Genomic DNA, 11,729 nt, shown 5'->3' with positions numbered 1-11,729 from the left:
AATTTTCATTCATCTATTGCCCAACATAATGGAGATCGCGAATATGTACATCGAGTAACGAGAAGCGAGGAAGGAACGTAACGCAACGTGATTGACGGATCGGAGAGATTGCAGGCTCTATAGAAGAGAGATGTAATTTATTAATTTATTCTAACAATAAATTGCTCTCAATCCGCACGTGGGTAACGGGCTGCCAACGAATCTCCGCAACAATCGCCATGTATACAGGAGTAAAGCAATCGCGTATGTACGGTTGAGAGATGCGGGAGTGTGCGTCAATTCACGTAGAACGGCCGATAGCGTTGGCTTGAAGCTAAGGAGACCTCACAATTTCACAAGGTTCTCAAAATTAGTCTAAAGTTCGTTTGACGCCTTCGGTTTCTTTTTTTCGCCAGGTATCGTCGCCATGCAGACTCAAGAAATCGCCTTCCGTTCGGGATTTTTATTTATGTATTTATTTTTCTTCTGCGAAACTAACTTTTAGCGCGTACTTTTGGGCAAGATTATTGATCTCGCCGGAATTTCGGTATGGCGACATAAAACCGTCGGACGATCAGCCACGCAATATTCATTGCGTAATCGATATCAGATATTAATTTATGCCCACGCGGCCGCGCAATGCGTACGATTTATTTGATCAATCCATCGAGGTGTTTGAACCTCTCGCTGTTGGACGGATATGTAGGTACCCCACTGGGTACGACTGGTTTCTTGACCTAAGCCTGTCGCACGGTTCTCTTTATACTCTGTTATGTTAATCGTTTCGGTATACATATAAATATTCAAATGAAGTCAAAACTGCTTATAGTATTAGTTATCACAACAGACAGATTGTGTGGCAGCTTCGACAATTTCGCGGTTCATCAGCAAGACCTATTAATGATCCGCGATCCTGCTGTCCACATGGCTCTGCGGGAGAACCGCTCTGCGAATGAAAAAAAATTCACGTGTTAATTGAAAGGCTTGAAGCTACTCGGGAAGACGAGGAGCGACGAGGTGATTCTGAGAGGGGGAAAAAAAGACACGCGTATATTTACGTATAGCTTCATACCCAGAGGTGATGCTGTGAGCGATAATAATTATACACGCGAATCATTCAAATGTTAAAGAGGAGATTCTATCAGCACGCGAGCGAATTGAAATTTACCAACTACGTGTAATTGTACATATCTGTAGGTGATCGCGTCGTAAATTCTGAGACTGTGCATAATGTATTTTCTGATTACGTTGGCAATAATGTGAAGTTGATAGAAAAAAAAATAATATAATTATTCAATCACCGTTACAGGCGGCGCGATTATCATAAAAATTTGCCCTTTCACTTTATACGACTTGACAATGAATTATCACACGATGAAAAAATACTACCCGATCAGGCATGCGGGATCAAAAACACGTTGTAGAAATAAAACAAACCGAACTACGTATATTATACCTATACCAGCTATTCGTGGATTGATATTCCATGCCTGTTTCTGTTACACCCGAGCCGAATACGTACCTGCAGGCACTCGATTCAACTCGTCGAATTTTCCATAGTTCACCGTGTTCATTCGATTTATGCAAATCTCAACGCCAGATGATTGTTAAGTATTTTCAAACATTCTACGCGCCAGCCATTATTTATAACGTCGATATTTTCCGATAAGGGACGGCGAGTTTAGTACATAACTCCGGTAGCACGAGCACAGCCTTTGTGGTGAACTGGTGAGTTGGGAGGTCCAGAGCCGCTGGTTTGCCCGCGTATGTACATATTTGCCTCGCACGTTCTACCGTCGATAAACACTTCTGGAGACAAGTGACGGAGTATGCGAGGAGAGGAAAGTAAAAAAGATGCTCGTGGGTAGCAGAGGGGCGCAGTGGGGAGGAAAGGAATGAATGAATAGTTCCGTGAACGAGCGCATCCTCCCTCGACCGCCGGCTGCATGGCAATGAGGAAGATCCCGACGTTCATGGGAAACGACACGCGGTTGGCTCCTAACGCGCTACTAAAGATTGTCGACTCGTCAGGAGAATGAATTGTCGTCAGGATCCGGGCTGCTCGTTGAATACTTAGCAGAAGGACTAAATTTACAATTTCCGTTCTCTTCGATCTTACGAGCATTGTTGTTGCCCTGTCGATGCACCGCACGGTCGCCGCGAATTTTCCCACATGCTAATGGGATTCACCCTCTCGAGCTGTTTCCCCACTTCCGTGTAATTTTTACCCATTTGTCAAATTGACTTGCACTGATCTCGAATGCCTCTTGGCGTTACAATTCTTGCAGCTTCACCGAGACCGGTGACCTTTCCGGTGTGTGAGCCGCTGTGAAACCCCTTCGGGGTGCGGCATATGCGGTATGAATAACCAAACGTGAGCCGGGGTCAAATTAGCATGAAATATTTTACCGGTATTAGCACAGGGCGACGGGTATAATCTGACGCAGGTCCATCATTAGGTAATGTCCATCCGTCTTCACTGCAAATTACTGTATTCGCGTTACTGATGTAAGGTATTATTTACTCGACATAACACAATCCTGCCCGAGATGAAACAGAATGACAATATGTAAACGCGCACGACGCACCGAGGTATAAATTAGGTCTATTTGCAACTATACATCGAACCTCGCACTCGGTGATCGAAGTACCAGAGATGCGATTTGACGAAGCCGTGCCTCAGGGATGATGCACGTTTCGTGCATTCTTCGCTTGGAAAAAAGTTGGAAGAACAATCTTCTTCGTTTTAACATGCAAGTAACAGCCACCGCATATTTATACTTTCGGGACACATGACTCGGGTTCGATGTTTACGACCTATAAACGCTGCGGAGCCGACGGACTTACGGTGTCCCTTGAGAATCATACGCGGCACTCGACAGTTTTGTACGTGCAAGACGTCGTTTGGAATTGAATTCCTACGGGATGGAAAATATTCTGCGAAAACACGAGGTTGGCAGTCGATCGTTACAAGTCCAAGTAGCCACAAATTCTACGTGACTTGAAAAATGTATATTTTATTTTTCAAGCCTTTTCGCGGAAAAGAGTCTCGGGAGAACGTTTAACAGATGCTTCAACTTGGCTTTCAACACGCAAACACATTTCCTTCATTTTTCTGCGTTCGAAACTGCACTTGTCAAGAGTGCACCGAAAACCACGTGAAGTGATAAAAACATTCGCGTACAAAACCACCCTGCATCACGGGAGTAATATTAATTTACTGTAAAAATTCCGCAATTCCGTGCGCTGACAAAGTTTTTCCACCCTTGTTGCTTACCCTAGTTATATAAAGGGTCGTCGAATCGTCCGGTCTAGACTTTGACCGCATGGCTCGTGGCTTCGCAAAGACGTGCAAAAAATGTTCTGACTTATAGATAGGAGAAGTTTTGCTCCGCGGATGGTTACAATTCAGTCCGGATGATCGATACGAAACCCTCTACTATTCGCGTGAACAGCTGTCGTGACTATCTTTCGTTGATTCAAATCACGGTAGAAACTAATGCGACGTAATACAGCAAGGGACGTTGATCTCACCGGTGTGATTTGTTTGTAAACGGAGTTCAGGGTTACATCCGGTGAATAACGTAGCGATTTGTTAGAGCCTGGCGAAATCGATCGAAATTCATAAACCTCAAGAGTAAACAATATCGGAGAGTGTCGTCGGTTTACCGACGGGGTAAAAGCCGGAAGAGGGTGGTAGTCGTGACCTGAAAATGTAGTCAAGGGGTTGAGAGCCAGGCGCGATGTTTCCGCGTTTGCGCACCACGGCTTGGACCCCCTGTGTTCCAGTATCTCGAGGTCACGTTCGATCCGCTCCATGGCTGATACGCTCTTCCGCATAAACAGCCATGTATAATACAGCCATGCATATACCGCATTTTCGTGCCAAGCGTGCATTATGCCAGTTGTAACTACACCTGCGAGTAACGACGACTGCACCCCTTCCAAGGCCCATGCCTTGGAAACTGTCAAAGAACCGTACGTGTGACGCGGGGTGCCATCGCGTCGTCGCCAAGGGGCTTTCTTCAGTTTCTTTATCCTCCCGTAAGCCATGAACCCTGTCGCGAGAACAACATCCTTGTTCCGCGGAGCGAGTGAAACGCCAGCCTTCTAAGAAGCGCGACCGTTCCGAAGCTGGGGGAAACGGGAACAGTGGCTAAAACGTAGCGCCGTGCGCGTTGGGGGTAGAAAATTTCGCATATGGAGGAAGTCAGGGCACCGTGTTAGGCAACCAAGCCTACACGGAACCCGACCCGTGTTGCATAATATCGCTTTTCTCGTAGACAGTTCCGTCGCGTCCAGTGCCAATCCGTGCAAGTAAGTGATCTTTAATTAACACCTTGCGGTTCCCACGCCCGAAATGGGTCATCCTAGACAAATAGACCCTGCTCCACTTCCTGTTCTCAACCCACACTCTGCCCTAGATATGGTCAATTGTAGTCGAGGTACACGGTGCGGTTCACATATTTTCGCGCATAACCGTTGCCGGGATTAATTATTTGCCCAGTGTCGTCTTCGTGGATTTGGATTATTCCGAATGATAATTACCTTCGTTACTCGTCGCCTTTCGGCCGAGATTCAATTGATTCGTGACCCGTCGTCCAAGTGGGAATAATCGGTGTTGTGTACGATGTGCGGTAGCAACGCCTGCAGTCCATGGGCGGTTATTTCAAACCGAAAATATCCCGCGAGTTACACGTCGTTGTATGCTTACTTCCAAAGTATTACCGGGAATAGCGCGTTAATCGCTCTTCCTCGCGTTGAAAAATTTTCGGTTTAGAATGCCCGCGGACTGTGTTTCTAGCGATTTTCAACGGAACTTTAAGATTAAACATTTACCGACTAATACACCGCTCGTGAATCGGCTTCTATTATTTTCATTTGTTCAATAAATCTCAAAGAATCAAATTTTCTCCTGCGGAACACCATAATTTATCTACTTTCAACCGGTTTGTAATATATTTCAATCAAAAAGTGTAATTATTATACTCATTTAACGATATTCATTTTTCACATTCTTTCATACACTGAACACTTAAGATCGTTACTTCTTCTCAAGAATACAACAGTGAATCAATAAATTGTTCACATACTTGGTGTTTTGCTTAACATAAATGTCAAAAAACAATAACGTCAAATTCATATCAAACAGATTTATAGAGCGAATAATATTTAAAATATCGACATGGCATCGAGTAAACCGTTGGAAATGAGCTACACGTGCGAAATTTGCGGTCTGGAAGGCTTCAACGATGAGGAAATGAGATCGCACATGGTAGTCTATCATCTTCAAGGAGCAGCTAGCTGCCCTTTTTGTGACCTCGGTGAGGTTTCACCTGCCGAAATGCTCGTCCACGTGAACAGCGCTCACCTAGACTACTTAACTCCAAGGTATTTTTTTACAATTTTCATACTGTAAAATAAATCTCCGAATTCGATACTTATAACGTTTAATCAAAGGTTTAGATTCAGACAGAATAAAAATGCAGTCTACCGCCACAAATAAATATAATTCGCCATTTGAATTAACATTCAAATAATTTTTAATGCTTGTTACCATACGTAGCACAACGGATCAGCAACTGATATAAATCACTGTCAGATGATCTAACATTTTGTAAGTCGATATGTTTTGGAGCACGTATCCCCGATCTTATTAAAGCTAATCGCATAAAACGTTTGTCGGCCGTAATAAATCGTTTAAATACGTTAGCGCCAAGTAAAAGGATGGATAAATTCTTCTCATCAAGCAGGCTTAATCTGCTATCCAATCGTGTTACAACCTTGCCAACCTTGATCTGCAAAAGATCAGCTGTTCGATATTTTGAATTAGGCCTAGAGTTGGGAACTAAATATATGTGGCAGTTGCGGCATGTAGTTGTGTCATGAGGAGTAACCTCGTTGGATCGCTTGTCTAAAATTTCGTTGATCAAGTAAAAAGCGCAATTCTAACCACACTTCGTGATGTTGAACACGTGTAACGGTCGTTTGACCAAAAGAAAACGGTAAAAATTCTCAACCACTGTGCAATTTTCATACGTCAACTTATTGCCGAGTCAAACGCGTAGCGAGCTATTTGCTGCGAGACTGAAGTTGGGCGTTAAATCGAGTAATCACGTTTTATGATACGCGAACCGGTATTAATTGATCAAATGTTTCCAGCACCCCGGAGAACGATATGATGGCCTTCATCGACGACGATCCTACAACGGACAGTGATCGTTATGACGAATGCCGAGGGCCTTCCCCGCCAGCATCTCCGTACGCCCCGCACCTCCAAAACGGCTGGGGTTCTCCGCCACCCTCCAAGCAATTGCAGAAAGAGCGGAAATCCAGCAGTTCAAATCTAAATAATAATATAAACAACAACAACAACAGTAGCATTGTTAACGGTAGGTCTGCTTACTTTTGCCTTCTTCAATCACGGTGCAAACGCATCTTGAAACGTTCTCGCGTTTCAGTACCCGAGGGTGCCGCTGGTCATGGTTCTCCTCTTCGTTCTGGCCTGAACCTTCAGCTTCGTTCACATGCTTCACCTAGGCCACTCGTACAGGAGTGTCCAATGTGTCCCTACACCTCCGATAGCCCACTAAGGCTTGAGGAGCACATCAATCGTCAACACTTTGATTTAACGTCACCATCCTATCCACCAGAATCACCCCCATCTAGAGACAGTGTTTTCAACTGCCCTCTCTGCGTCAGATCTTTTCCCCATGCATCTGACCTCGAACTACATGTCAACATTGAACACAAAGATATACTTAGGTGAGAAATTTATTCGTAGTTTTATTGGATAGAATATGGATGCGTAACAATCCAATGAGTTCTCAAATGGTTAGAAAATGCATCTTACTCACAATATCGACTATTTTCTTTTCTCATTTAGCCCAGCGAATGGCACAGCGATGTGTGAACAAAATGGAAGCTACACACCAACCTGTCCCGTTTGCTTAAGCACTTCGTTTACGAACAGCGATGAGCTGACTGCTCACATAGAGGAGCATTTCAATAAAAAAAGTGCACCCTCGCCGGTGACCCCGGATATATCTAGCGATCGGTTATTGGCTAAGGATATGGAGAGAAGGGAGAAGGAAGTGAGAAGGTTAAGAGAGCAGCGTGAGTTTGAGATGTTGCGAGCACAGTATGGTATGGATAATCAGGGTAACTTTCGGGAGCAGAGTGTAACTAACATGCAACGGGCTGTCTATGCCGGTGAAATGTCAGTCGCCGATTATTATGAAAGACAAATCGAACTCCGAGTTGCCGAGAGCAGTGGGATCGATGACGGTAGCTCCTGCACTCGTGGTAAGTTACCTGCAATGTAGATTGATTAAAAAAAGGAAAGGGATCGTAAAAAAATTTATCTTGATGCTTGCAGGACTGGTTCCAAAAGTGAGAGCAGTCAGTCAGGCATGCAGTAACGTAGTAACCACTTTAATGTGCTCCACTGTCGACCATTATGGGTCAACTTACGGTGATAAGGGTTGGGGGTGTGGATACAGGAACATGCAGATGTTAATTTCCAGTTTGCTGCAACATACGGGTTTCAATGATTTAGTCTACAAGGCGTGGGGCTCTGGAGTAGGAAGCAGCAGTACTACCGACTGCCCATCTCGCAGTGCCATGCCATCTATTTCCCGACTTCAAACAATAGTTGAATGGGCCTGGGCACAAGGCTTTGATGTCCAAGGTGCTGAACAACTCGGTAGTAAACTAGTCAATACAAGAAAATGGATCGGTGCTACGGAAGTTGTAACACTTCTGTCCAGTTTGAGGATAAGGTGTGACTTGCATTCCATTTTTCAAATAAGTTTCGATGAAGTTAACACTCAAGCACATAAATGTTCTCTATTATACATAGATGCCAGCTGATTGATTTTCATATACCAACAAGTTCTGACGGTGGGCATCCAGAAATGTTCAATTGGGTCCTACAATACTTCCACAAAACAGAAGAGTTCAAGCCACCACTGTATTTGCAACACCAAGGTAGCAAGGAATAGTCATTTGATAGAATACCTATTTTGAAACTACAAATATACACAGATATGTCAATTGAGTTTCTATATGCCAGGTCACAGCCGAACAATAATGGGCGTAGAACAATTAAGAGATGGCTCAATCACGATGTTAGTATTAGATCCAAGCCATAGCCCCTCCCAAATGTCACAGTTCAGCAGCACCAGTAGTGCGCCTGGTGCGATGCGCCTCGTACGCAAATCTGCTGCAGCGATGAAGGCTAGACAGTACCAAGTAGTAGCTGTTACTGGTATGATGGATTCGGAAGCTCAGTATCAAGTTAGTGTTATAGTTTAATATTTTCTTTAGCTTATTTCATTCGTTACTTAAAAGTCGAGGGAACTAATTGTTTTAATTATTTCAGCAAAGCAAGGTGCTACGATCGATGCGCATCCCACAGGATAGGTGAGATTCAGTGAATAATAACAATAATTACAATAGTAGTAATAATAACAATAACCTACGTCCTTCGATAACTGTCCTATGGTATTTCCTCGCTGCCATGACGAGTGTCAATCATAATACCTTTGAATTAATCTGTGTCACTGCTAACAAGACTTCGTGACCATGGGACAATAGTCTACTAGTAGAAATCTAACACAACGTTCTTATTATAGTTGATTAATGAATGAATATTCTTACAACCCTAGCTATCAGTGGATAGGACCAGATTATATCTGAGTTTAACGTTCTTCAAATTATATCGAGTGTAGATAGTAAAATAATTCGAACGAATTTACACTAGTCTATACATAAAAGAGATATTATATAAAATTATTCGTCAGACGCGAGTTTTAAAGTGTCTTCTACATACACTACTGTGGTTTCGTCTAGACATTTTCGTTATGACATTACAATTTTTTTGGCCGATTCATCTAAGGATAAACTCTTAATGATAAATATATTCTCGAGAATGTACCTGTGATCAAGTCAAAACCATACAAAAACATATAGGTATATATATTGTATATGTATATACATAGTCGGGAAATTAATTTTGTAATTAAGTTGTATTCGTATCATGCAGAGACACTTTAAAATTTTATGACTATTCCGAAATGCCCGGCCCAGAGTAAACATGCTCAAAAAAAAAAGAAGTAAATCTTTGCTCGATTATTACCGTTTAGCACTCAATGAGATTCCAAACTCTTCCAGTTGAGCATGTTAAGTGCATACCTGACTTTAGTCACAACGGTAAAGTTTAGGACGGTTCGAGGACTGAAAGGTTAATAGGTGTGAGCCAATAATAAGTGTCCATTTATCTGCCGTCAATGCTCAATATCTACAAACAATGCTAATTATGTCAATTCTTTTATTGATCGCCAACTAATCATTGTTTTGTGTGTATACTGGATGTGATGGCCGGGATCGGAAAAGAACCCCTTATGTAGCTGTGATGCTATTATCTAATTATTGCTAATCACTTACTAACCAAAGCATTTTTGACTACACTCCAAACTCCTTATAATCCATGTTATTTAGTTGATTAGGGACCATTGTATGTATGCAAATGTATACATAGGTATATTGTTACTGCATTTTAATTACTTTTGCCTTGATATTTAGGATCAAAGTTTTCACGTTTTCTTGATCATTGGACTGCATTTTTAATTGAAAATTTTTCACCACTATATCATCATTATGTTATACCTTACGGCACAAATGAATTCAAATTATCTATTCAAACTCAGTTAATGTAGGCCTAACGTTTTACATGAATTTTTTTAACCTCCTTTTTGCTTATCGTTTTAATTTTTTATTTTTTGCTGATTTTTTAGGGCATCAAACTCTGTTATAAGATTTAAGTCGAAGCGTTAGAAAAAGGGGCTTTACCAAACGTCGCACCAGCAATCAACACTCGTCCCATAAACTGCACTCACTCGTTCCACACATATAAAGTACAACTACTTTCATACAAATTATAAGTAATATATTTAATTACGTTAATCAATATAAGGCAAACCTACTCCCTAGATCGTAAGTCCACCACAATGCTGTGAAAATTTCAGTCCAATACTTAATCGTTATACGACTTATTAGACTCTCTATCAGTATGTACGTTAAATTAATTCTCTTAAGGTTTATTTATTATAACTTAAGTATTTGAAAATGTTTGGAGGTGTCTCGCGATTATAAATTACTCCTAATTTCGGTTCAGATTGTATGTAATAGGGATAATTATTGATAGGTGTTACGTCTTTACTCAATGTTAGTGTGAAACTTTCGATATTGATGCTTTGAGAATTGATGATTAGTAAGAATGTCTGGAATTAACTGTGAGTGTAAGATAGATGTACAAGAGTAAGCAAGTTTGTAAAAAATTTCAATTTTTATATACCTATGGTTTAAGAATTATTCATTTCCAATTATTGGAATTTTCATTTCCTAATTGGCATTTCTTGTTTTTATAATTCTGAGACACCAACAGCAGCACGGTATAAAATACTATACAGTCAACTCTTATGGTGCACAAGACTGTATTGCTATAATTCTTTCACGTTATTAAACTATAAATGACATTAGATAAATTGTTTCGAATCTGGTTACTCGACCTTATTATTACAAAGATTGTCAAAATTATATTATATTACACTTACATCAACGAATATACATAAATATTCAGTTTTTTGGGATAGCAGTCTAAGAATATACTGATATTGTTATATGCAATGAAATTTAAATGTTATCCATACGTCAGGTCAAAATATATGCTTTGTTAGAATTCCCAACATAGATGAGTTATGCTATTCTTATTATAACCCCACACTTATTTCCCTGAAATGGAAAGGAATATTTAAAAAACCGTCATTGAATATTTCTGCCTCATACTTTGATAATTATGAATTGGGCAGTTCGTGGCAAGAAGTCATCAAACTCATTGATACAAAGAGTTAGCGGTGCAGTTGCCCTAGGACACTTCGGATATCAATATTATCGTAACTTTAGTATGAACTCAATCCAAGTAAGCCCAAGGATTCTGTCCACACTGAAGAAGAAAAATCCAACTATTAATTAACACTAAATTTATTTACATGAGTTTAATATACAATGACTGTGTGGAATAGATTCCTTTGTTCTTAGAATACAATGCTAATAAATACTTAATTCTTGCATGGATTCCCCAAAGACATAAGCCTTCCAAGCAATATTCATGCCAGACTGTGGCAATGCGGTTTATATGTTGAAACCCAATTTCCTCATACACTCTTTATGCGCTTGTATCAAATCTCCACAGTTTTCTTCACCCTTTTCGATTATACTGCAAAATTATAAAAGTAAGGACGTCCAGTGAGTCAAATTTATATTTTTTCATCTGCACTAATTGCACGGAGAAGAATTTTAACATAACCTACAAGTTTTAAATTTCATACGCAGTAATTACTCACCAAGCGTCTCTCGGTCTTTTCGTTTCGGGACACGCGCAACATGGTTTCAATTTCTTTTCGGGCTCCGGTTTGCTTTCCACCTCTTGAGGGCTCGCTTCTTTAGCCGCGGTAGTTCCCATTTCCGAAATATGTATTGGACAGAGTATTCGATGACAAAGATAACGACAACGATTGAAACTTGGAGGTTATCAGCGACTTCACGCACCGGTAGCGAGACTTAAGAACGCATACAGAAATAACGAGCAGGTCTCGTGATTCGAGCATCGATTGCAATTTCGATTGTCACACTGATGCGTTACTGCTTCAGTCGAACGATGGTCGAATTACATTTCAACGAATAACCAC

General features: G+C 41.1%; 1 protein-coding gene and 1 long non-coding RNA gene across 5 annotated transcripts; one reads left to right on the top strand and one right to left on the bottom strand.

The window, feature by feature from the left end:
- Positions 1 to 3,783: 3,783 nt before the first annotated feature.
- On the top strand, positions 3,784 to 10,785 carry LOC124225030 (zinc finger-containing ubiquitin peptidase 1). Of its 4 annotated transcripts, none has more exons than XM_046637423.2 (10): positions 3,784 to 4,296; positions 5,132 to 5,370; positions 6,142 to 6,371; positions 6,441 to 6,744; positions 6,866 to 7,284; positions 7,358 to 7,760; positions 7,841 to 7,968; positions 8,054 to 8,277; positions 8,363 to 8,403; positions 9,777 to 10,785. In XM_046637423.2, the coding sequence occupies exons 2-10, from the start codon at positions 5,165 to 5,167 to the stop codon at positions 9,814 to 9,816; spliced, it is 1,995 nt and encodes a 664-aa protein (XP_046493379.1). In that variant the 5' UTR covers positions 3,784 to 4,296; positions 5,132 to 5,164; the 3' UTR covers positions 9,817 to 10,785. The 4 variants fall into 4 exon arrangements, with proteins under 4 accessions (XP_046493379.1, XP_068994346.1, XP_068994345.1 ...); XM_069138245.1 differs by lacking the exon at positions 3,784 to 4,296 and adding an exon at positions 4,323 to 4,928; XM_069138244.1 differs by lacking the exon at positions 3,784 to 4,296 and having other exon boundaries at positions 4,961 to 5,370.
- LOC138191430 (uncharacterized) lies at positions 6,486 to 9,907 on the bottom strand. The gene is made up of 2 exons (XR_011177734.1): positions 6,837 to 9,907; positions 6,486 to 6,709 (listed from the first exon to the last, which is right to left on the bottom strand). It is a non-coding gene; the product is annotated as an uncharacterized lncRNA (long non-coding RNA).
- Positions 10,786 to 11,729: the final 944 nt, after the last annotated feature.

Source organism: Neodiprion pinetum, chromosome 1 (assembly GCF_021155775.2).
Source record: "Neodiprion pinetum isolate iyNeoPine1 chromosome 1, iyNeoPine1.2, whole genome shotgun sequence".
Taxonomy (NCBI): Eukaryota; Metazoa; Arthropoda; class Insecta; order Hymenoptera; family Diprionidae; genus Neodiprion; species Neodiprion pinetum.
Note: the sequence above shows the minus strand (reverse complement) of the source record. Positions and strands in the feature narration are given on the sequence as shown.